The 26,521-nt window shown below is 49.5% G+C and overlaps 2 protein-coding genes and 1 non-coding gene across 3 annotated transcripts; 2 read left to right on the top strand and 1 right to left on the bottom strand.

The window, feature by feature from the left end:
• Positions 1 to 3,231: 3,231 nt before the first annotated feature.
• Positions 3,232 to 7,124, top strand: LOC127327491 (probable apyrase 3). Its single transcript, XM_051354263.2, has 8 exons — positions 3,232 to 3,565; positions 3,650 to 3,778; positions 3,905 to 3,961; positions 4,132 to 4,224; positions 4,309 to 4,514; positions 6,216 to 6,307; positions 6,406 to 6,620; positions 6,697 to 7,124. Exons 1-8 carry the CDS (start codon positions 3,314 to 3,316, stop codon positions 7,015 to 7,017), a joined length of 1,365 nt encoding a protein of 454 aa, XP_051210223.1. The 5' UTR covers positions 3,232 to 3,313; the 3' UTR covers positions 7,018 to 7,124.
• A 98-nt stretch (positions 7,125 to 7,222) lies between these two features.
• TRNAE-CUC (transfer RNA glutamic acid (anticodon CUC)) lies at positions 7,223 to 7,295 on the top strand. The gene has a single exon. It is a non-coding gene; the product is annotated as a tRNA-Glu (tRNA).
• A 14,916-nt stretch (positions 7,296 to 22,211) lies between these two features.
• On the bottom strand, positions 22,212 to 25,168 carry LOC127327490 (serine/threonine protein phosphatase 2A 57 kDa regulatory subunit B' kappa isoform). The gene is made up of 3 exons (XM_051354262.2): positions 24,920 to 25,168; positions 23,422 to 24,667; positions 22,212 to 22,818 (listed from the first exon to the last, which is right to left on the bottom strand). Exons 2-3 carry the CDS (start codon positions 24,595 to 24,597, stop codon positions 22,486 to 22,488), a joined length of 1,509 nt encoding a protein of 502 aa, XP_051210222.1. The 5' UTR covers positions 24,598 to 24,667; positions 24,920 to 25,168; the 3' UTR covers positions 22,212 to 22,485.
• Positions 25,169 to 26,521: the final 1,353 nt, after the last annotated feature.

Below are 26,521 nucleotides of genomic sequence, written 5' to 3'. Positions count from 1 at the left end.
AAAATTGTCTTTTTTATGACACTCAAAATGTCGGTTTTGTGTGGAACCACTTTGTGAACATGTAGAATTTCAAGATGTATCCACTAAATTTTGTGTTCAAATTTTTCAACATTTTAAAAGTGCATTTAAAACGAAGTTTGCCACTCCCAATTCGGCTCCCGGGTGCGTATGCTCCCTCTACCAAAAAAAATCATATTTCAAAATGTCAAAAAATTTAGACAAAAAATCCTACATGTAATCTCCATGATATATGTGTGTTCATCAAGTTTCATGAAAAACCAATAATTTTTGTGGTCTATGTAAAAAGAAGTAAGTTTATCTTGCGACAAGCATTATTTTCAGCACATAATTTTATCTTTTTTACACACGTCATATGATAAGTCAATTTTTTATGAAACAACTTTGGGAGCACGTAGCACGTGAAGATGTACGTGCAGATTTTTTATTGCCTTTTTTTGAAATTTAAAATGTTTACAAGATGCATGTTAAAATATAGGGAGCATATGCACCCATGTTCTAAAACATCGCTTCCATTTTGTTGTACCCTTTCAGTTTAAGCGGGGAAGCTCTGAATTGCCTGTTAATTTCGCGAAACTTCGTTTTGGCTAGTTTTGGGCATTGGATGATGCGAAATGCAGCCGTATTTTGCCCCATGCATTGGGCGACCAACACCTAGCGCAGGTCATCCCCAAATCGTTGTACGTACTCAGCACTATCCATATACAAATGGCCAGGCCGCATACATGGTGACATGGACCTCCTATGGGGCTGAAACTCTTGAATTATTTCCTATTTCCACGTTCTGATTTTTTAGATTAAAAGGGCCTCGCCCCGGTTCCATTGCATGAAACCATATCACAATATTCAAGTATACAAACACTCACACCACACACCCAGAGGAACTTAAAGTATCATTACAGCACCAAATCACCCCATCAACAAACATCAGAAACAATTGTTTTTCCCGATCATCAAGCAATTACGCACAACTACTTTTTTATCTGCAGCGACAGGGAACTACACTCTGTCAACAATCTTTTTTTTTTTTTGAAACGGAGGCAAAAGCTTTGCCTCATTCATTAATTAAGAAGAAGTTGTCCGATTTTTAGGAGAAAACCGGGCGAAAACCTACAATAACCGGGCCAAACCCACACAAGCAACATACCCATATAGACCACAAAGCGACACTAGGTAACACTTGAGCACGACACTCCAACACCGCGCCAAAACATGCAACTCTTACAAAAGCAAACTCTCGACCCATCGATCACAACACCGCAAAGAAAACACCAAGTGAAAAACGACGACCCAAAAGGACAACCTGAGGAGGTAGAAACCATCCATCAAGCAACCGTAGACTCCATCGTTGTGATGCCACTCTTCTTTCTCTTGTTTCTTAGATACTCTTTCACCTTCTGAATTTTGCCACCCGAAGCTTTCTCCGCCAGGATGCAAGCAATCTCCTTGCTAGAGCCAGGGATAGCCGCTTCCAAACCGGCAACTAAGTCACGAAGCTCTCTAGAGATGGCCTCAGAATTCAGGGCCAATGCACTTGTCTCGTCGACCTTGTCGCCAAGGTGGCTAGGCTCCATAGAAGGTGATGCGGAAGCCACCATCGAGGTCCCAAGCGAGAGAGGAGGAGATGGCTCCCCAGACAACTCATGTAGCTCATACTCATAGGCAGCTGGCACATCTGGAACCACATGCCTATCAGACTCAGGCGAGGGAGAGACGGCAGCGTCGAGAACATCACTCTTCTCAAAGCCAAATGTCTGACACGGTGAAGAAGTCGCGATCGAGATCTCGTGCGAGTCGGACCTCACTTCATTGACGGAACGAGCCATATCCACACCACCACTAAGCTCGAGGAGTTCAGGCACCCCAGAAGAATCCCCACACAACTCATGTGGCTCTAGCGTGATCTCAACCACCGATGACTTTGGCTCAGCGAAGCCAAGCGGAATCGAAGCAGGCACGGTGGCAACATCCTGCCCACTAGTAGAACACGCCTCCGTCGGCTCCAAAGAAACACCAGCGCGTGCCAACAAGAGCTTGAGACTTGCCACCTCTTCACGAAGGGGGCGAGACACCTCCTCGACGCGGATAGCAACCAACTGAGCGAGCTCCATGCGCATCAAGGCTAACTCGCACTGAAGGCGAGAGTCGAAGCTAGCATTGACATTGAACTTCTCGGAACACCTTGGAGAGGGCCTTGGCGGCGATGTTGGAGGCGACGACGAGCGAACAACCTCGGCACAATTCCGGGACGCCGAGGGACGCCGAGCCTGTGCAGACGGAGAGCGGCTCCGCTGGCAAGGGGTAGGCGCGTCTGGAGAACGAGCACGAGCAGCCGGAGAGCGAGAACGAGTGGCAGGAAAGCGCGCACGGCAGAATCGCTCCCGATGACCAGAGCGACGACAACGGATGCATCTGAAGGGCTCACGGCATGTGCTGACCTGATGGTCATGCTCGAGGCACCGAAAGCATCTCCCACGAGCCCAACGCTTGAAGGCCAGACTACGATCATGGCCTTCCTTCCGAAGAGAAGATGATGGCTCGCGGCCGGGGCGACCGCCACGACCCACCTGAACCCAGTCATCCTCGTCTCCATGAGAGCCAACATCAGCAAAGAGGCCATTGCGAGGCTCCGCTGGCACCTCCTCATCATGGCTTGAAGTGTTCTCTGTCACCAACCATCATCATTCATCAAGGCATTGGCCGTCAGAGTCTTTGCTAGATCAGGAGCTGCAATCTTGAGATCCTCACCCTCAGAGCAACACTGGTTCATCAACTCCACCTCATCAGATGTCGTCATCTTCTTTATAGGCATCACCCAGGATCCGGCCACGTTCTGATTAACATGAGTCTCGAAGGATGTCTTAAATTAATTACTCCAATAACTAACATTTGGAGTTCGAATTACAGAGGGCTAGAAGCGAATATGGCCTTGGTATCGCCCTAGAAAAAGTATAATATACTTGACCATGCAGCGTGCTGCACGCGGAGACTGATTGGCTACGCGGGCATCACAATCCCCATATATACATTTAGGTGAAGCATCCACATCTGCAGATCCGATCACGATCGGCACAGTTTAGCACTGCGCGCTTGTATTGACTCGTTATGTGAAGGATAGGGTCTAGACAGGTCAATCAGTTAGAGGCTCCGTTGCACACTTGCACGTCTGAATCACACCTCTCTCTGACGCTATATATAAAACCATAACCTTGCAATCCACCAGTCCAGCATTCTGGAGGAAGCAGCTCTTGCGACCTACGTGACCGCCCGCAGCGCCAGCTAGCTAGCTCCCCTGATGGCTCACGCCATGATCATCGTTGCCCTTCTCTTCCTGGCCTCGTCGCACCCGCGCGTGGCTTCGGCCGATGCGGTGCTTGGCCGGAAGGCGGGCACCATCGTCGACGAGGCTGATAAGCTTGCGGCGGCGCCAGGGAAGTACGCCGTGATCTTTGACGCCGGAAGCACGGGCACGCGCGTGCACGTCTTCCACTTCGACAAGAGGATGGAGCTTGTGGACATCGGCGACGACATCGAGGTCTTCGCCAAGGTGCGTACGTCCACGCCGGTTATGCGCATTCCTCTACTAGCCGTTCATTTTCTCATAGTAGCATTTGCTGGTGTGCGCGTGCAGGTGGTGCCGGGACTGAGCGCATACGCCGGACGGCCGCAGGAGGCCGCGACGTCCGTAGTTCCCCTCCTGGAGACGGCCAAGAGCGCCGTGCCTCGTTGGCTCAGGACAAGAACACCAGTTAAATTAGGGGTCCGTCTAACAAACTAACAGTACAAAAATTAACCTGGAAACTATTTTAAAAAATCAAGTATATAACTTTTAACGGAACTGGAGCTCGGATCTGAAATTTACAAAATTGCTGAACGCAATGTGCAGGCGACGGCTGGACTCAGAATTATAGGAGAGGAGCAGGCCGAGCAGATCCTTGAAGCAGTAATTTTCATCTCTTTGCCTTAGAGAGTATATATATTCAGTCCACTCTTGTTTTCATACACACGGCAGCCATATCATACTCTCTTTTCGAAACGGAGATCATATACTCTTTTGTAGGGAATACAATATGCATGAAGGACTGAGAAATGACTTATTCTTGCATGTTACAGGTCAGGGATGTTGTCCACACCAAGAGCAATTTTCAGTACAATCCTAGTTGGATCAATGTCCTCGAGGGATCTCAAGAAGGATCTTACCTTTGGGTATTGCATGCTGGCGACCTTATTCTCGCACACATATACGCGGAATTTCTGCACTGTGTATTCAAGTACATGCTGTGCTCGTAGGTTGCTCTGAATTATTTGTTGGACAAACTGGGAGGGGACTTCGCAAAAACGGTAGGTGTGATTGACCTTGGAGGTGCTTCTGTGCAAATGGCGTATGCCATTTCCCCGGATGTTGCTGCTAATGCTCCCGTTAAGCCTGACGGGAAGGATCCATACGTCACCAAAGAATATCTTAAAGGAAGAGATTACAACGTATATGCTCACAGGTTGGACACTTTTTGTTAGTTTGAAGTATTTTTTGTGCAACTTTACAAGGCCCCAAGTCAGTGAGGCAGTTTGGAGCCCGAGCTTTAGGGAACTCTTATTTGAAAACAATTCGAAAATGGCTTTTAAAAGTTAGAAAAATCTAAAATTTTCAAGCACATACATACAAATGTGTTCTATGAACCTGTATTTTCAAATAATACATTTCATTTTCGGTGACACCACAATCACACAATTGACTCAAAAAGGGCAAAAAAAAACTTATTTTTCTCCACATTCTTCTGCATGTATAGATCACGGATGGGGAGATATTTTGATAAAAAAAATCTACGTACATACTTAGACATATATGTGCACATGTATATGTTATTCAAAAATGAGATGTAAAATGAAAGTTTTGTTTCGTAAAATCAAGCTGCCTATGCCTGAGGCTCGAGCTCCAAAAGATGTTTTGGGCTCTAAGCTCCCATATTAATTTGTTGAAATGGTAAACTTGCAGACAAGTATGGGTCATATGGAGTATTCTACGATAAAAAAAAATGGTACTTCATGATCAAATGGTACAAGAAAAGGTTTGGAACAAACTATCAAAAACATGTTCGGTACAAAAGGATCAAGTGGTACCAAATTGTAAAACCAAAAAATGAATATAAAAAACATTATCATTTTCAACTTCAACTATTGCCCTTAAATACCAAACCTGTTATGTTGCTCACAACCATTGCAAGATGGTTTTATATGGTATGGTGGTAGGCATAGTGCGCCAAAGAAGTGAGCCTAGCTGACTTAGTTACGAAAGTGGATGTACAATCCATACACCCAAGTTCAAGTTCTCACAAATGCGGATTTGAGTTCTTAATATAAAATATATCGCCGAGGCTTCATATACCGAATTTATTTCAAAAAATGCATAATGTGCCACATCAACACGACAAAGATAGAAATAAAAATCAACATGCAATCAGTAAAGGGCATAACAAAATAATGGAAGAATCAGCAAGGGACTTTTTTTATACTATCTCTCTTTACATCCTCGTCTGACTTCTCCTTCTTGACATTGGATCGTAAGCTACTCCCCAAGTTCCAAAAAATAAAGTATATATTTTTAGTCAAAATTAAGTCAATGTTTTATAAATTTGACCAATCATGGAGATAAAAATGTGAACATCTACAATACGAAATCAATATAAGTAGATCCATTCTAAAATATATTGCATGTCATCTTTATTAAATTACATGTTTATAGTATTTTTATAAAACTGGTCCAAATTTTGACTTTTGATTAAAAGTACAGGTCATGTTTGTTTTCTTTTCAAAGGAGGTATTTACATAGATAGATTGTTTAATCCTTTACTTGGATGTATCATGTGGTTATGAGTCGGTCCGTGGACGTGGATGATTGAAAATCTAGATAATAAAAATAACTAAATAGATAAATTGAAAAGGAGGAAATGACATCAGAGGCTCGATATACTCCTTTCAGCTCAAACATTTGCATATTTTTTTTGGATGTTTGCTAGTAACTTTTTTGTGACTACTATTAGAATTCTTGGTTTTTCCACGATTTGCGTTCATATTTCTCAACTTTTTAATTCTCCCCGAGATTGAAACTGGGATTGTTTTTTAATATCTCCTACGGACCTATATAATCAACAGACCCTCTAGCAAGAATTAATGAAATATTGAACGATGTTTGTGTGCAGCTACTTGCACTACGGTTCAGATGCTTCTCGCGTGGAGATCTTAAAGGCAATGAACGGATCGTTCAGCAACTGCATGCTGCGCGGATTCATCGGTAACGTGAATTACATGGAGACACCTTATGCTTCCTTCAGATAGTTGAGTAACTACAGAATCAAGGATTTATGTTCACGTATGTATTCTTCAAAAAAGGTAACTACACCTACAACGGAGACCAATACGACGCGACAGCGTCACCGCAAGGAGCGGCATACGACAGATGCAGAGAGGACGTGGCCAAGGCGCTAAACCTGAGTGCGCCCTGTGAGACGAAGAACTGCACCTTCAACGGCGCGTGGAACGGCGGCGGCGGAGCCGGGCAGGCCGACCTCTACGTCATGTCCAGCTTCTACTACATGGCCTCGCAGGTACTAGCTGACCCGTTTAACGGCATGATCGAAGCTTTTTTAATGCGCTCACTCTCTAATATATCGCTATGTATAGGTTGGCCTAATTGACGGCGACGCCACCAGCGGCAAGACCACGCCGGCGGCGTTCAGGGCCGCCGCCGAGGAGATCTGCCCGCTGAGCTTCGAGGAGTCCAAGGCCGCGTACCCCAGGGTCCGGGCCTCCAACGCGCCCTACGTCTGCATGGACCTGGTATACCAGTACACCTTGCTCGTGGACGGATTCGGCCTGGAGCCGACGAAGGAGGTCACCGTAGTGCAGAAGGTGAAGCACGGGGAGTACTTCATCGAGGCCAAGTGGCCTCTCGGAGAAGCCATAGAGGCCGTCTCGGACACAAAGCTGAGCCAGGAGTCGTGATTTCAAGCGTGGCAACAGTCATGCGTTGTGTTATGTTGTTTTCACAATTTCAGCATCGGGTCTTGACCTTCGCATCAATAAAATTGTACTCCATTTGAAAAATTATTTTGTAGTCGTTATACAAGCCTTCAGCAGTGTGCTGATTCTTGGTTTTCCGACAGATAATCCTTCAGTTAAATGATGTCTTATGAGAAAAAGGACATCATCCGTCGTAGTCTAGGTGGTTAGGATACTCGGCTCTCACCCGAGAGACCCGGGTTCAAGTCCCGGCGACGGAACTTTTTGTTTCACACTGAGTATATCAGCTTTCATCTCTGATATTCCTGTTCTTTTGCCATGTATCTATAACTTTAGGCCATCACTTTATCAGGAGGAGTAGATATCATCAAGGAGAATTAGTCCAATATTAAGTCGTGGCAACATTTCAAAGTGAATAACTTATCTAAGTTAAGAATGTTTCTGAAGGCTTCGAATTGGCGCACAATAAGTGGTTTAGTAAAACCATCTACAACTTAATCCTGTGTTGAAATGAACGTTATGTCTAGTAATTCCTGAGATACTCAATCTCCAACAAAATGATAATCTACCTCAATATACTTAGTCGTAGCATGAAAAACTGGATTAGGTTGAGAAGTAAGTTGCACCCATTTTTATACACCATAGTTGGGCTGCTAGAGGATGTGGAATCTTCACTTCATCAACATCAAGAAGAGTCTGTACCCATAAAACTTCACATGTAGCATTAGCTAGAGACTTGTACCCTACTTCACATGCAGCATTAGAGCATCTCCAGCCGCGTCCCCCAAAGCGTCCCCCAAACCGCGTCGGATTGAGCGTTTGGGGGACGTGTTTTGTTCGTGCCGCGTTTGGGGGACGTCGCTCCCCAGCCGCGTCCCCCAAACGCCGCCCCCAAACATTTAAAATACTTTTTTGGCATTTTTATTTCAATTTCCACAAACTAATACATAATTGGGTACGTTGTTTCCACAAACTAATACATAGTTGGAACTGTGGTGGACACAAATATAAAATATTGCAAATAAACTAAACCTAACTAGGCCGTGCATCGGAGGTTTCCTGTGTTCGCTGCTAAGAAAGAACACTCGAGGGCACACCCAGTCACCTAAACTGGAAAATCCAGCGGGAGGATGGTGCCCTTGTTGGTTCTACCGATGAGGCGAACAGGCAGAAACCTCCGTGCACGTATTCGCTGCGAAGAAACAACACTCAGTCGTCCTCCTCGTCGGTGCTGTCGTCGTGGGAGTCCCTGCCGCCGAGGTAGTCCCGGCGGCAGCGCCTCTCGTCGAAGACCTTGACGCTCATGTCCCTGTTGCCGAAGTAGGAGAACACGCACTAGTGGAAAACAGGCCTAATGTCGCGGGTCGTATGACCCTTTTATCGCGGGCGGCAAGCCGCGACAAGGGAGGCGCGACAAAAGGTCCCCCTTTTGTCGCGGGTCGCTTACATAAGGTCCAGCACGTGGCAGCCGCGGGGCGCGCAGGGGACAGGCCCTTTTGTCGCGGGTGGTATTACCACCCGCGACAAAAGGCCCTCTACGTGGCGGGCGCACAACGCTGCTGCTTTAGGGTTTGAGAGGTGCAGCACCCCCCCCCCCCCGCCACCGACCGCCTGTTATTTCATTTTTTTCATTCGAAAATAAAAGTTGGATATATTTGTACGCTACTAGAAGTGGTACACGTTCATTCATTATATATATAGATCGATCAAACAAATATTGGAAGCAAAAGTCGATTCCCCTTACATGTATATTCCCCTTACATATATATATACATTTAGCTCACGATCGACAAGCGGTACTAACGACCGTCTATTTGGAGGTAGAGCATCTATTTGGACTAAACAAGCCTTTGTTGTTTAGTACTTCTCTAACCAAAAGTCCCGCCAGTTCCTCCGCAATTCCTAGTAGGTGTTCCTTTGGTTGGAGTCTGTCCCGCATGTAGTCGACCTATATACGAAAATGAGATGAGTATGACTATATCAATCTTGATAACGAAATATTGACGATAATAAATAAAGTTGTGAGTGTTATTGCTTACGTTGAATTTATTGTTGTTCTGCCTCTCAGTGGTTAACATGCGAATGGACTCGCAAACGTAGTATCCACATAGATTCGTCCCTTGTGGCTGCTGAGGGCACGGTACAGGAGTAAATGTTAGCTTCTCTGCCCAGGTACTCTGCTTATGATGGTTCTTGAAAGCTGTCCAAGCCCTGCCAGGCAAAAGAATGATTGAATGAGTGGATAATTACTTGATATCTCACGAAAGATATAGCGCGGCGATGAAGGAAATTACACTTGGAGCAACTTCTGCAAGTCGCTGAACCCGTCCACGCCTCTACTCAGTGGGTCTCTTACTTCAACTATTCTCTTATCAGGTTGAATGTCTAGTAGAATCCAGTGGAAGCTGCACATGTTATATACGTTAGGAATTACACTTAACATCGAGTAAGAAAAATTGGATGTGCATAAAAGATCATTAAGACTCTCACTCGTAGTTGTAAGGAAACAATATTGAATCACAGAAATATTGCTCCCCCAAAAACCTTAGTAGGTTTCCCCCCGTATCTTCGCGGTTATGCTTTACCGTTTCAACATGTATTTTATCTGGGTCCATAAACCCAATATTGATAATATTATTACTTTTGCATTCACTGATCTTCAGTCTGCATAATAGAGAACACATAAGATATAATGAGTATATGCAATGAGAACGAACATGAACTGAATGAAAATGAACTTATATGTAGTTAAAAACTTACAAGCAATAGCAACTCATGAGAGATTTGTCGAGGGCTTCTAAATTGAATAACTGCGAGAGTTCATTCATCTCAATATGGATCTCCTCCTTTCGGTAGTAATATTCCCATGGTATAGTCGCCACGATGTACATTATGTTCTCCTTGCATGCATCAAGGTACCACTGATGCAAATTCCGCATATGTGTTGGCAGTTTATGCAGCTGCTCTGTGCTGACCAAGTCGGCCCCGTAGACAAATTTAGGAGCTATATCAGCAGTGGGTAGTGCAACATCTGCTGCATACATCAATTCCTCCACGGTAACGTCACAGGCAGCCGCTAGCTTTGCAGCTTCTTCCATATCGAAACCACCCTGTTCCTGGTACAGCTTGGGAACATTAAACACTTTGAGTGCTGGGATCGATTGTTTGGGCTGATCTCCGAGGAGGGGAACTTCCTTTCTCTTTTTTCCTTTTGTCGTTTGCTTGGCCTTGAGGGGTGCAGTTGTTGAACTTGACTTCTTCTCGGCTGCACTTCTAGCTGATGATTTGCTCGTGGTAGCAATATCCTTCTTCTTACCCTTGTCATCCTTGTTCTTCTTAGCCTTTTCATTCTCGCTCTTGTCATCAATTACCCTCGCAAGGTGGCGTGTATAGTCATCCTTCTTCTCGTGTAAGTCATATTGCGATGGTGTGTTCAGAAAAGAAGTAGCATATGCTATTTGCTTCTCGGTGTATGGCTCTGGCGCTGGAGGTTTTGGCTTATGGAAATGATCATAGTTGTGTTTCGCAACAGCGGCCGCATTTTCCTCGACAGTAAGATCCCAAGGACGGGGGGGGAGGAACCTTTGGTACTTTTGGGAGGGGCGACATCTTGCGGATAGGACTCTTGAAACGCTTCCGGGGTGCATTCCGAGTCTTAGTGGGCGGAGGCGGCGGCGCTGGAGATGGAGATGGACTACAGATGTCGTGGTCGACGTCGTACCCATGGGGTGATGGTGGCGACATGTGATCAGTAGGAGGAGGTGATGGTGGCCTGCGATCATCTGGAGGAGGTGATGGTGACCTGCTCGGACGACTGGTACTAGGGGCTACCCAGCCTGGCAGCCTGATGTTCTTCTTTTCTCAGAGAATGATTTCTCCCAGCACCTCTCTGAGTGTAAGCCCCCCATCACCTCCAGGCATTTCGAGCTCCAATGTCTCCCACGACGGTACAACTGAATCCACCCCGACACGAGCATAGCCAGCTGGAATCTCATTGCCATGCCATGTTGCCGGCTCACCTTCAGGTCCAAATGCAGGTAAGACATAGCCGACCGCCACCTTAAAAGACATGTTCCTGAACACCACATGGAGATCACAAGGTGTTTGCTCCTTGATTCCATCCACGGGGTCGCCAGGACCGCCATCTATCATCCGTGTAGTAGGGGCCTCCGAGTCGGCCACGCTGCTGTCTCGTCGCTGAGATATGCCAGCGGTATTATCTGGCTGGCGCTGTCCTTTTAGTTCATTTATCTCCCGCTGCTGCTGGTCAAGTTGGCGTTGGAACTCGGCCATCCGGTCATTCTGCACCTCCAGCTCGCGTTTTTTTAGCTCTCGCTCGGCTTCTATAAGTCTCCGCGTCGGCCGGAAACCCAAGCGACCACGGAACACTAGGGCCGAAGCCTCTTGTTCGTCCTCCCTTCTCAGGATTACCGAGGACAAGCGTCAGCAAGTCTTTCTCTCTATCGGGAGCAAACTTTAGTTTTCCCGCCTTTATTTCTGTCGTCACTTTAATCCATTCTTCCCTAGGTACCCTAACCCTGCTGTCACTTTCAATAATGTTCCCTGTCTTCATATCATACTCACAGCCATGCGCGAGGAACCAATTTCGAGCCCTAATGTCCCATCCTTCTCGCGTGGGTTCTGGAGTGATCCCCTTCCGCTCCATCTCAGCCTCTTGTGCATCCCACTTAGGCATGGCTACTTCATAGCCCCCTCGCCCCGTATGATGGTGATATTTCTTCTCGCTTGCATTCTTCTTGTTTTTCTTGGACAGGTTCACAGCCTCCTCTGATTCTTTGTACTTCACAAATTCTTCCCAATTATGCTCCTGCTTCGCTAGGTAGTTTTCGAATACTGGAGGCTTCTTCTCGGCCTTATAAGCTTTCCATAACCGGTTCTTATACGCTTGGAAAAGTTCCCCCATCTTCTTAAGAGCCCATTTCTTCACTAGCGCCCTCTGCTTGGCATTCTCAGAGTCCGATCCCAAATTTGGCAAAATGAAATGTGACATGAGGTCGTCAAAAAGTGTGTTCTTGTACCTATCGGCAACCTGATCTTCGGACACATTCTTGGTCTTGTTCCATTCTCTAACAGTGATCGGGATATGATCTCTAACCACAACTCCGCACTGATTCTTAAATGTCACTCTGACACTCGCGGGTGCCACAGGTTGGCCTTCCGGTGATATAGCTTCAATGTTGAAGTGGTCTTTTTTGCCCAATCTCTTTGCCGGGCCTCGTTTCTCCAACTTATCTTCGGAGGCCTAAGAGAATAAAAATCAGTTAATTTATATACATATGTACATATAGAATTCCATTAATGCCTCAACTGATCGTATACCTCGTCATTACCGGAGCCGTCGGCTTCTCCATCACCGGAGCCGTCGGCTTCTCCATCACCGGAGCCGTCGGCTTCTCCATCACCATCGCGGATTATGTTCTCGAAAATGTCTTCCTGTTACAAGTCCCGTTCGAATCGATCCATTGTTTCTGCAAAAAATTAAATCGATAAGTACATGTTCTAACCCTAACCCTAATCAAACACTAAGCAAACCCTAACCCTAACCAGAGATGGGGTAGGCTCAAGGAGGGGAAGTCTCGGCGTGGAGCAGGGAGAAGAGGGCGCGTCAGGTAGAGGATCTCGACAATGCTCACGTGTTTGCGAGAGGGAGAGGGTGTCGGCGACGCGTGTTTGCGAGAGGGAGAGGGTCTCGGCGGCGCGTGTTTGCGAGAGGGAGAGGGGTGTCGGCGCGTGTTTGCGAGAGGGAGAGTGCGCGTGTTTGCGAGAGGGAGAGGGGTGTCGGCGCGTGTTTGGGAGAGGGAGAGTGTGCGTGTTTGCGAGAGGGAGAGGGGTGTCGGCACGTGTTTGCGAGAGGGAAAGGGCGCGTGTTTGCGAGAGGAGGAGGGTGTCGGCGACGGGTTTTTTCCAGGGGGGGAGGGAGTTGACGTCGGTTGTTTGCGAGAGGGGTCTCGGCGGGTGTTTGCGAGAGGGGTGTCGGCGGTTACAACAAAATTTAAACTACAAATTTTTTACAAAAAAATTAAACTAACTAATTACAACAAAATTTGAACTAACTAATTATCTAACTACAAAATTTGTACAACAAAATTTAAACTAACATACTAAAATGTCTATATACTAAAATACTTACAAAAAAATTAAACTACTAATTATCTAACTACAAAATTTATACAACAAAATTTATACAACAAAATTTATACTAACTAACTAATACTAAATTTAAACTAGCAATTTACTAATACAAATTTTAACTAATACATAGAAAACTTACAAAAACTAATACAAAATTTAAAATAACTAACTATACATATACTAAATTTAAACTAGCTAACTTAATTAACTAATTAACTAACAATATTACAAAAAAGTTAAAAAAAAATGGCCAGGGGAGCCCGGCGGCAGCTACCTCGCAGATGGTCGCAGCCGGCGCGGCCGAGGGCGGCGCGCGCGGCAGAGGGAGGTGGCGCGGCCGAGGAGGCGGCGCGGCGGCGCGCGGCAGATCGAGGACGGCGCGGCCGAGGGAGGTGGCGCGCGCGGCAGAGGGAGGTGGCGCGGCCGAGGGCTACCGCGGAGGCGCGCGCGGAGAGGAGGCGCGCGATGGCGGCGCGCAGAGGACTACGCGGAGGCGCGCGGCAGAGGGAGGCGAAGAGGCGGCGGCGAAGAGGCGGCGGCCGGAGGCGAGGAAGATGGCCGGCGGCGGCGGTGAAATTGGGCAGCCTGGCGGCGCAATTTCGCTAAGGGAATGGTCTCCGGGTGTCGCGGGTGGGGGCTCCGCCCGCGGGGTTAGGTATTTATACCTAACCCCTTTTGTCGCGGGTGGTGGCACGACCCGTGATAAAAGGCCCCCCTTTTATCGCGGGTCGTGCCACCACCCGCGATAAAAGGGGGGTCCTTTTATCGCGGGCCGTGGCTCGACCCGCGACAAAAGGGGGTAGGAGCTGATCCGTGGCGCCGGCCATACAACGGCTCTGGCCGTTTGAATCCCACGGCCTAGAGCCGTTGGATGGTCTGTGCCACGGATCAGCTCATCTCACCCTCTTCACCCCTTTTCTTTTTTCTATTTTAAATTAATAAAACTATTATTTCAATAACTTTTGAATGGTAACTCAAATACAAATGTTTTATATATGAATATTGATCAGAAAAAGCTAATGAACATGAATATGACATCCATATACCTATTCCACGTGCCGCCGTGCCACACGTGTCGCGTCCCCGTGCCACGTGTCGCGTCCCGTCGACGTCGTCGTGCGACGTGTCGCCACCGCTTCCACGTGCCTCGCCCCGCCGACGCCGGCGTGCGACGTGTAGCCACCGCTTACACGTGCCATGCCCCGCGTGCGCTATATAGAGCGACGAGTGCGGGCGCAACCACACGTCGCCACCGCCTCCGCTCATTCATCTCCGGGATGCCTCCACGTCGTCGAGGGGCGTCCGGTTTCCGTGGCGTTCGAGTGCGTCCGAGCGGTAGGTTCACCGCCGAGATACGCGCCGGTGGCTTCCGCCTCACCCTCGGCACGTACAACACGCCGGAGCTGGCGGCGCGCGCTTACGACGCGGCGGCGTGGCGCTTTCGGCGGCCAGGGCACGACATGAACTTCCCGGATGTTGAATCGCTAGAGGAGGCGGAGTTCCTCGCGCCACCGCCGTGCCTCGTCGACGATGAGGACCGTCGCCGGCACCGCTAGGTGCAGCGCAGGATCGCCATCGCCGAGCGCGACGAGCAGTTGATGCGCCAGTGGAGGGCGCAGTCCCCCGACGCGTTCTTTGCTAACCTTAGGGCACAACGCAGGTCCAACAGGCGCCACCGTCGGGCCGTCGCCGCCTTCAAGCTCGAGAACCCGAATACAACTTGGACCGAAAACGGCCCTCGGTGGGATGACATTTGGACGGAGACAACCTCCGACGACGAGTAGAGACTAGACTAGTAATTTATCTATTTTATTGTAATTTCAATAAAGTCGTTGTCAGTTCTATTAGTTTAAATTTAGTTTATAAAGTCGTTGTCGGTTGTTTTTGTTCAATAAAGTGGTTGACACGAAATTTATTACGATTGAACTGAAATTAAAGTAGAGAGCTCAACTGAAAAATAAGATACATGGCCAGATTCGAATGTTGGAGCCATTCAATCATAGTCGTGCCTAGCCCTATAATAGTCGCCACTGTAGTCATCATAGTCGCCGACGTCATCGTCGCTAGCATCGGGGTCGCGGTTGTCGAACCTCGGCGGATGACCACGCGTGGGCTAGGATTGAGGGTAGCGCAGGCGGGGGCCACGATAGGCCATGACGCTCTGGAGAGTCCGGCCGCGCCACCACATCCGACGGCCGGCCTCGTTGAAGTTTGAAGGAGGCGGGCCGTCCTCCTCGTACCTGGCAACCGCCCTCTCACGCCGATTGATGAAGAAGCTGTCCCAAGTCGGGCTGTAGTCGGGATGCCACTGGGGATTCCTCCGCTGCTCAGGCGTGAGCTCGAAATAGTAGTGGTTCGTGATGGCCATCTCGCGTGGCACACCTACAGGGATAGGAGGGACCGGTACGCCTCCGACGCTCAGCAACCAGCCGGTCGGGACGCGGTAGCCGGGCGGGCAGGGGTAGTTCGAGGCGCAAAGCGCCTCCGCCTCCCGGGGTGTTAGACATACGATGGAAGCCATGGGAGAGAGTGATGAGGTTTGCAGATATGAGTCCAAGCCTACATATATATAGTGGAAAAATGGCGGGAATGCGGGAAGAAAATAGGCGGGAACGAAGTGGCGCGCGAAACTTTCATCCCGGGTGGAGGCTCAAACCGGGACAAAAGACTGGGGGAGGCTTATCTAGGAGGGCCTTATCCGGGGGGATGATGTGCGGGTAACCTTTTGTCACGGTTGGTGGCTGCAACCGGGACTAAAGCTGTCGGCAGGATAAGGACGCGTGGGTGGACGCACTGCTCGATGAGATAAAGCATGTAGCGCACAACGCCCTGTCGAAGGAACAAGACAAAGTAGAAGCGGTGCTGTGCCTATTAAAGGAGCATCGATACGCCTTGCCAAGCAGATCAACAAGCCAAGCACAGTTTCATTCCTATGGATGAAGGAAATGGTTGGGAAATCTCCCGTGGCGCAGCTTCTCGAAGATGTCGTTGGTGCACACGCCCTACGGCATCTTCGGAAGCTGCTCCTCGGAAAAATTTCCTTGCAAGCCCGTGAAAGACTCCCATGAACCTCTCGAAGGGGAAAGGGTTCTCATTATTACATAAATGTAGAGATTGTGTCTTGCGAACTATATATGAAGAATACATTATTACATCGCCATCTAGTGTTGTGATCTTCTACGCCGTAGCCATGGAGAATCTTCATCATTTAGTAAGATGCTTGGGTCAATTTTCACCGTGAAGGGCGGAATTTCTTTAAACTTATTATAATCTTCTGACATGTCTGTCTTGTCATCCACTCCCACGATGTTTCTTTTCCCCGAAAGAACTATGTGGCGCTTTGGCTCCTCGGTTGATGTATTCTTTTGTTGATTTCTTTTTCTTGATTTGCTAGACATGTCCTTCACGTAGAAAACTTGAGCCACCTCGCTGGCTAGGACAAATGGCTCGTCCAGGTACGCAAGATTGTTGGGATCCACTGTTATCATACCGTACTTATCGTCAATATGTATACCGCTGAGCTTCACCCATTTGCACCGAAACAAAGGGACCTTAAAAGTGGGACCATAGTCAAGTTCCCATATCTCCTCTATGTATCCATAATATGTGGTGGTCTGCCCATTCTCGTCTTTTGCATCGAAGCGGGCACCGCTGTTTTGGTTGGTGCTCTTTTTATCTTGGTCGATCGTGTAAAATGCATTCCCATTTATCTCGTACCCTTGGAATGTACATATGTTTGAAGATGGTAACCTGGCCAACAAGAACAGCTGCTCCACAACAGATGGGTCATTAATGAGATGTCTTTGCAACCAACTGCCGAAGGTATTCATGTGTTGACGTGTAATCAAGGACTCGGGCTGGCCCGGGTTTATTTCTCGTAAAGCATTCTTATGTTTCTCGATGTACGGAGCCACCAAGATGGAATTGTATAGAACTGTGTATTGTGCTTGATTGAAAGAAATCTTGTCCCTGCACACCGTTACTTTCCTTCCTAGTGTGCCTTTTCCAGTCAGCCTCCCCTCATACCGAGATTCAGGAACACCAATCGGCTTAAGGTCAGGAAGAAAGTCAACACAAAACTCAATGACCTCCTCAGTTCCGTAGCCCTTTGAGATACTTCCTTCCGGCCTAGCTCGGTTATGAACATATTTTTTTAAGACTCCCATGAACCTCTCGAAGGGGAACATATTGTGTAGAAATACAAGACCGAGAATTCTAATCTCTTCAACTAGGTGAACGAGGAGGTGCGTCATAATATTGAAGAAGGATGGTGGGAACAACAACTCGAAGCTGACAAGACATTCGACCACATCTTCCTGTAATCCTGACAAAGTTTCTGGATCCATTACCTTCTGAGAAATTGCGTTGAGGAATGCACATATCTTCACAATGGCTAGTCGAACATTTTCTGGTAGAAGTCCCCTCAATGCAACCGGAAGCAATTGTGTCATAAGCACGTGACAGTCATGGGACTTAAGGTTCTGGAATTTTTTCTCCTTCATATTTACTATCCCCTTTATGTTCGACGAGAAACCAGACGAAACCTTGATACTGAATAGGGCTTCAAAAAAGATCTCCTTCTCTTGTTTGGTAAGAGCGTAGCTGGCAGGCCCTACAAACTGCCCTGGATGATTGCCGTTTCGTCCTTTATGACGTTCCTGGTCCTCCCGTGCTTCTGGTGTATCTTTTGTCTTTCCATACACGCCCAGAAAACCTAGAATATTCACACAAAGATTCTTGGTCAGGTGCATCACGTCAATTGCAGAGCGGACTTCCAGGACTTTCCAATATTCTAGCTCCCAAAAAATTGATTTTTTCTTCCACATGGGCGCGTGTCCGTCAGCGTCTTTCGGAACAGGTCGACTGCCTGGACCCTTTCCAAAGATAACATTTAAATCCTTGACCATGTCAAATATATCAGCACCACTACGGGGGATAGGCTTCGGACGGCGGTCTGCCTCGCCATCGAAATGCTTGTCTTTTTTCCTTAAGGGATGCTTGCGCGGAAGGAAACGACGATTGAACACGGGTACACAACTTTTCTGCTTTTTTCTAAATATTTACTTTCAGTCTCATCTAAACAGTGTGTGCATGCATTGTATCCTTTGTTCGTCTGTCCTGAAATGTTACTGAGAGCAGGCCAATCATTGATGGTTACGAATAGCAACGCTCGTAGGTCAAATTCTTGCTCGGTGTGCTCATCCCACACACGTATACCTGGTTTGGCCCACAACTCCAAAAGTTCATCGACTAATGGCCTTAGGTACACATCAATGTCGTTGCCCGGTTGCTTTGGACCTTGGATAAGCACTAGCATCATAATGAACTTCCGCTTCATGCACAACCAAGGAGGAAGGTTGTAGATACATAGAGTCACGGGCCAGTGTCTGTGGATCGCAGCTCTGCTCCCCAAAGGGATTCATGCCATCTGTACTTAGACCAAAGTATAAGTTCCTTGCCTCACCTGCAAAATCCGGGAACTCTCTCCCGATGTTTCTCCACTGCCGACCATCAGCGGGGTGCCTCAACATCGCGTCTTTCTTACGTTCTTCCATGTGCCATCGCAACAACTTGGCATGCTCTTTGTTTCTGAACAAACGTTTTAACCGTGGTATTATGGGAGCATACCACATCACCTTCGCAGGAACCCTCTTCCTGGGTGGCTCGCCCTCAACATCACCAGGGTCATCTTTTCTGATCTTATACCGCAATGCACCGCATATCGGACATTTATTCAAATTCTCGTACTTCTCACCGCGGTAGAGGATACAGTCATTAATGCATGCATGTATCTTCTGCACATCTAATCCTAGAGGGCAGACAAGCTTCTTTGCTTCATATGTACTGACGGGCAATTCGTTATTTCTTGGAAACAACTTCTTTAATATTATCATCAATTTCTCAAATCCCGAGTCAGTCACACCGACCTCTGCCTTCCATTTCAGCAATTCCAATATGCTACCCAGCTTTCTATGTCCATCTTCACAACCTGGGTACAACAATTTGTGGTGGTCCTCTAACATCTTGTCGAACTGCAACCTCTCCTTATCCGTAGCACGATCTCTTCTTGCATCGTAAATGGCCCGACGAAGATCATCATCAACAGGATCATCTGATGCCTGTTCTTCACCTCCTTCTTCTTCATTGTCGTCCATTGCGGTATCATCGCATTCAGAGAACATAGATCGGTACTGGTCATCGTTATCTTCTTCTTCATCGCCGTCTTCCATCATAACCCCTTCTTCTCCGTGCTTGGTCCAAACATTATAGCTGGACATGAATCCAAACCGAAGCAGGTGGCTCTTAATGTCTCTTGAGCAAGAATAATCGTTCTCATTCTTACATTTCAGACATGGACAACACATAAAACCTTGCTTCGACTTGTTGGCCTCGGCCACAAGCAGGAAAGAATTCACGCCCTCTCTGAAAGCGGGAGCACATCGGTTACCGTACATCCATGGATGACTCATCTGCATCATAAGTGTATCAGATGCAATCACCTTGCTAAAATTAGTATTGTACGGACTATGTATATACGAGAAAATAGTTGCTAACCTTTTAGGATCAAAAAGAGGAGAAATATTATCAAATAAAATCAAGTGGCATCCCTCACAAGCATTCCATCAAACACCTCTTGTGCACATCAAGAAAAAATGAGCTAGCATACACCTCCACCTTTCACCACCAAGGAAAAAAATGTAGGGGGAGGTGGGGGGGGCTGGCTACGTGTATATATAGGAATGGACCTTTTGTCGCGGGCCGTATTACGACCCGCGACAAAAGGGGTGCTGGCGGGAGGCGCCAGAGCACAGACCCCTTTTGTCGCGGGTTGTGATACGGCCCACGACAAAAGGACGCGATAAAAGGCCCGGCTCGCTCCAAATGGTTTCGGGGCGACGTGGCCAGGCCATTTGTCGCGGGTGCAGGCACGCCCGCGACAAAAGGCTCCCACGAAAGCCCTGTTTTCCACTAGTGACGAGGATGAAGCCGGCTTCGAGGCTGTGGTGGCGCGCGAACTTCTTCCAGCCGATGTTGAGGTACATCTTGCCGCGCGCGTCGTAGATCGCGTCGACGATCCACCGGTAGTAGCCGCACGAATGCTCCCGCAGATGCATCTTGCGCGGGCGTACGCCGCCGACGTACTCGGCGAAGGAGTCCGGCAGCCTCTGGATGCCGCGCGGGTCGCCCTTGAGGACGAGGACGAACTCGAACAGCACGTCCGGCTCCACGTCCATCTCCGACGATGAAGACGACGGCGTGGGAGGCGACGGCGAGCGTTCAGCTATGTCGCGGCCACGACCACGACCACGACCACGGCCGCGGCCGCGAGGTCGGCCTCCGCTCTACCAGACATAGCGTCGAGTCTTGTTGAGAGATGGTGGCGGCTAGGGTTTGGGAGAGAGGCGCTAGGGTTTGTGTGTGAGAGGGACGATGAGAGGCGCCCCTTTTTATAGGCCGGAGGGAGGCGGATGAGCGGTGGCGCTCATTAACACCGGCACGCAGAGCTAGGCGCTACTAGACGCGTCGCTGCGCCCTCTGTGGGAACTGCACCGTCGCTGCGGGAACTGCACCGTCGCTGCGCGCCAATAACTTCCGTCGCGAGGTAGGCGACGGTTAGGTTAAAATTAATTATGCCGCTGACGGGTCGGCCCTGCCACTCCCCGCCTCGCTTTTCGTTGTGTCCGGCGTCCCCGGTGCGTCCCCTGTGGGACGGGGACGGGCTCGGGGCACTGGACACCGTATCGGGACGCGCCAGACAAAAATGGGCTTTGGGGGACGCGGCTGGAACGCATTTTTGGTCCGGCGCGCCCAAATCCCTTTGGGGGACGCTTTGGGGGACGCGGCTGGAGATGCTCTTAGAAGGGTCGAACCGTCGAGGTAGCCCGTGAGACGTGTGCCCCTGATTGCTGCCAGCACATGTGCTTGCCAGAGAACAAAGTTCCCCTTTCCAAGCTTCTCGGTGACACCGGAGCTGAAGGGAGAACCCTCAAAGGGGGAAGATGACGAGGAAGTCATTGGCAGGTTTTGGAAGGTGGAATCAACCTATGGTTTCTAGATGTGAATTAGCCTCTGATCCATGTGAAAATAGGTGGAAGGTGTCGTACCCTCATCGGGGCACACTCTGCGTGTTATATAGAAGGTTTAACCAACAACATCAAAGGATTTACATCAAGTTTGTTACATAACTAATACCTCGATACTATTTCTAACCATCAATCCTTACCAACAAGGATCGTGGTGTACAAGGTTTATCAACATGCTAACGGCCTAATTCGCTAACACCCATATTTGCTCAGAGAATTTAGCTCTAGAAACAGTTATTGTCACTCCACTTTTCTTCGATTGGGCAGTTGCTAAGTTTGGTGCTCTGAATTGTCAAAACTGTTGGATTGTGCCGCAGATTTGAATTACCGTCTTTGACCGAGCAGCTCTTCCACTCATTTTATTAGAAATCAAACCTCTCTCATATGAAGGAGATGCGGCGCTCCATCATCTTCAGGGCGAGCTCTAGGCTGACTATTAAGGAGATGCATCGCTCCAAGGAATTTCACGACTTCTTCATTGACCGGAGTTCTGGGATGATGGACTTTGGGAGTGCCTATTGCTTACCAGTTGCTGTCGGAGAGTTTTGCATCTCTTGCCAAGAGCACAGCTGAGTTTCCAAAAATCTTTTGGGCTGCAATATCCTACTCTCACTAGCGATGAAAAACTAAGATGTAAAACGACTGGAATGGTGTTTCATTCAGGTAAAAGAGCAGGGGCTTCGCCCTTTTCATCTAATTAGAAAAATAATTTAGCTCTTTTCAAACTTTTGAGACCACCAATTGACCAAGCAATGGTGCCTTGAACTTGCATCCGGGGAGTTGAAGAATTTTTAGTAGCTTCAGGGAATGCTTCCACTAAGACCATTCTGTCTCTAACTTAGTAATTCCTGATTTTCCAATTAACCAATCTCCTTAGGTATTGGCCCCACCAAACTGTTTGATGAGAGATCAAGTGTCACCTGGTTCACCAACATTGGATTTAGCTCTAGGACAATGTTCATAAATAAACAGGCAAACTTACACGTAAGGAGTCTCAGCACTCAGCGCTCGCTCATACAGGTACGCTTGCCTCTAGATCGTAGTAGACAGAGTGGAAATAGTTACAACTTACAAAGAAAAAGCAAAATGACAACCCTGGAAGTTGCTCGCTTTGGGGCGGGCGCTTCACCGAAGAGGGGAAGAACACCGTTTGGCACCTCCACCGACTGAACGTACACTAAATAAGGGTGGCGATCAAATTCGCCGACGGTTGTCAGCCTACCAGGACGGCTGTGTGGCCGGTCACTGGCTGGAGTGCTGCAGCTGACTCTAGTCTCGCCCATGTCGACCTTCGCTTCTCCTCCAACGACGCCTGGTTCTCTTCGTCCTCCTTGTACTTGGTTAGGCACTCCGAGCACAGTTCGTCGTCCACATCAGAGAACACCTTCATCACGTTGGCGGTCAGGTTAAGGACCGCATGGTTCCAGTGGGTCTGACTGTTATGTTGTAATGCTGGCACGATGATGGGCATGATCGCTTGGCGATTCTGTGCTATCAGGCTGATGATGTGATCATTGTTCCACATGAAGAGTGCTCTTTCAGCAACCTGGAGAAAGTATCTTATTAAGCCAACAACCGTTGTAATAGAAAATTTAGAGCACATGCGAGCCCACAAAAAAACTATCAGACAGATTTGTTTGTCACTCATTTCAGTGCTTAATGCTGGCCAACAAGTTTGTTATCCACCATTATACAGAACCCAAAGCATGACTAGGTTATATGATGGGCTAGTTTGGTGTTTATCTGTCCAGATTAACTTCAGATCTTCAGACATCTGTGTTGTTCAGTTGCCATGCGCACATATTGTAATCTACAAACATTAGACGCATGGAAAGGGCCAATAATGAAGAGGCCAAAAACAGCATAGCTGCTGGGACCCTAGCTAGTGGCAGCTAGAGTATCTTATTTTGTTATGATGAACCACTGAATGACGTTAACTTCTTCAGATCTCAGCACAATAAGTTCAATCTGAGGATCAAGTGCCTAGTTCAAGTGGGAGAACAAGTGTGCAGCAGAATTTATGGATCAATGTTTGTTAGATTGCATCTACCTTCACATGGCATGTTGAATTCTTTTGTTAAATGGTGAAAATGCGTAGTGTCAACACGAAAACTGAAGAACTAAGAATCAGTATTGGGGCAAAAGTTACCTGGAAGTGGGAGCTGTTTATGCAATGAGCGATCCTCCGGAACAACGGAACCATGCATTTCTGGAACTCCACCATGCTGGTAGCTTCTAGGATCTCTTCAATCTCGCTGAGAAACATGACTTCCTTCTGGCTATTTGTTACAGGCCAATATCTCAGAATACCAAGAACTATCGAGCCGGCGAGCTTGGGATCCTTCTCCAGAAACTGCGTCACGCAATAGGTCAGCTGCTGGAGATACACGCCGACCGATTTGGGCTTGTGCAGCGGGATCAGGACTTTCCACAGGAAGATCTTGTGCTCCTCCTTGAGCGGCAGCGCGAAGCCGCTGATGACGCTGCCGAAGACCTCGAGCAGCTCGGCGACCCCGTTGTGGCGCTGCGTCTCGAAGACGAAGTGGTAGAAGATGTTGCTGACGGCCTTGCGGATGAAGGGGCGGTGCACCATGAACTTGCCGTAGATCCTGTGCAGGATGGTCTTCAGGGCGTCCCGCTCCCTGGGGTCCTCGGAGTCGAGCAGGTTGAGGAGGCGGACGATGAAGGAGTGGTCGAAGTACTTCTTCCCGAGCTTGGCGTCGAGCGAGTTGGAGCCGACGAACTTGAGCAGCAGCTCGTAGACGAGCTGCAGGTGGCACCACGCGGGGTCGAACGTCGGCTCGTCCTCGTCGCCCTCCCCGCCGCCGGCGGAGGAGGAGCCGGAGCCGGACCTGTAGCTGGGCGGGAAGACCCGGAAGAGGTTGACGGCGAGCGTCCTGGCGCAGGCCGCGATGACGGCCTCCGAGAAGCGGCCGGTGTTGGTGTCGACGAAGTCTATCAGATCCAGCAGCGCCTGCCGCTTGATGTCCTTCTCGGCGGAGCTCTTGGACGGGTCCGTGAAGTCGAAGACCGCGCAGCAGAGGCCCAGCTTGCTGACGAAGAGGCTCTGCCGCTCGGAGCTGGGCACGTCCTTGAAGGCCACCAGCGGCTCGATGCCCGCGACGACGCTGGAGGGGAAGACTGCGGAGGACATGCGCTTGATGGCGGACGCCGAGCGCCCGCCCCCGCCGCCGCCGGAGGGGACGCTGGTGGCGCGCTGTATGGCATTGTTGGCGCTGCACTGGCCCGAGTCGAAGCCGTCGTCCCCCCGCCCCGCGCCCGTGGACTTGGTGCGGGGCAGCTTGCTGAGGAACTGCTTCCACATCTTGGTCCGGTGCGCCGGCGGCCGAGCTACTCCGCCGCCATGGCCAGCGCAGAGCCTTGGTAATCTAGCACTTAAATGCGAGAGAGATTAGCGCAAGGTGCAGCAGGAGCTGGAGGGCGGAAGCAGGAGAAGATCTAGCTCTAGATGCAGCTAGAGGAGTGAATGGAGTTGAGTAAATAATGGCTGGAATCCGGGCAAATGCAGCTGAATCTGGACCCGGCGAGCGCGAACCAAACCCCCAACAGACCCAAACCAAAGCTCGTGCAGGGAAGAAAGTGAAGCGACAATGTCGTCGGCGGCAGCTAGCCCACTACCCACCTACCTCGCACTGTATGGCCGAAGCAGAGCACCACTGCCCGGATCTGGGGCCTCCGCCGCCGGGGTCGCCGGATCCGGGCGCCGGTGAGGTCGCTAGCGAGCTACAGGGCGTGCTCGTGAGGGGAAGCGGATCGAAATCTGCGGCAGGGGCCTCCTCGGTTCGTCCGCTGCTTCTTCTTCTTCTCGGGAAGAGGAGATAGTGAGAATGGGAGGCGGGCGACAGGGAGGGAAGGGGTCGCTTGTTGGGTTCCTGCGTGGACTGTTTTGTTAATACGGGCAAACGTACGGATGTACTACTCATTATAAAAAAGCATTTCCTGTACGAGCCACGATGTCGCTGGTTGCTGGTTTGTGTTTGAAAAATGATGAGTAAGAGCGTTCCAGCCGCGTCTCAAAGGGATTTGGATCCGCCGGTAATTCACCCTCTGTCCCGTCACATCGTGCTTCTCCCGCCGCGTATTTTTTTCCTCCTAATAGATTTTACTGTCTATCCCGGTGATTCATTTCTCCCTCCTATCGTTGCTATTTTGTCCCTCTCGTCGCCGCTACCCTCTCCCAATCCATGGCGCCGCCGACAGGCCCCAAAAAAATGGTCAAGAAAGCGGCCACCAAGCCGCCGGGCAATGAGATGAAAGGGCCGAAGGCGCCCTTCACGAAGCCGCGGAAGGCGCCGGCTGCGAAGAAGAAGCAGGAAGGCTGGACTGTCTGCGTCGCAAGGTATCGAGTGCGGAGCGGAAGGGACGGAGGGCGGTGCAGCTGGAGAAGAAGACGGCGGCGGCGCGCGCGCAGCAGCACGCGCTGGCCGCGTGTATCACAGCCAACAACGCGAGCCCATGGAGTACGTCGGTGTCGGTGTACATTCCGGGAGTGTTGTCTCCGTCGATATCCGGGTTCTACAACGACGGCCCCTATGCCGCCACTCCCGGGTGCGTGACGTCAAACTTCTCACCGCGGTACAAGTATACGATGCCGCATGGCAGCTTTAACCCAAACGTCGTGTTCTACTCCCCGGCGTACGACCAAGCGCCCAGTCCGAGCCAGGCCTCAGTGCGGACGGCTCCCCGTTCACTGGCCGCAGGGGCCCGCTCAAATTCGCGGGCACCGGTGGTGAGGAGGAGGAAGAGGAGGAGGAGGGCGAGGAGTGGGTGGAGAATGACGACGGCGACGAAGAGGATGACGAGGACGCAGCTAGAGAGTGACGTCCCCCAATGTGGCACGAACAAAACATGTCCCTCAAACACTCGATTCGGCGTCTTTTGGGGAAGCTGCCGCATATTCTCTAAAACTCGTCTGAAAACCAAATCTGGACCTTTCCGCAAAGCGGAGATCCCCGGCCGGGCCTACGAGCAGATTTAGTCACCGGACGATAATGAGTGGAGAGCGAGGGGAATAGAAAGGACTTTAGGGGTGCATGTGCGAACGGGGGGGACCTTTCGTTTCAATCAGAGCCCCTGTGACGCTGTCTGCTCGCTCGCGCACGGGCCCCGCCCGCCGGCCGGCCTTTAATTCGAACGGCATGGGTCACGGGCGGGACGGCCTGCGCCGTCGGATGTGGGCGGATGGACGGCCGTGCGGTGGAGTGGCTCGACGTACGCAACGCGGTGGT

This window comes from Lolium perenne, chromosome 1 (genome assembly GCF_019359855.2).
Source record: "Lolium perenne isolate Kyuss_39 chromosome 1, Kyuss_2.0, whole genome shotgun sequence".
In the NCBI taxonomy this organism is placed as follows: domain Eukaryota; kingdom Viridiplantae; phylum Streptophyta; class Magnoliopsida; order Poales; family Poaceae; genus Lolium; species Lolium perenne.
This window is presented reverse-complemented; position numbering and strand designations above follow the sequence as displayed.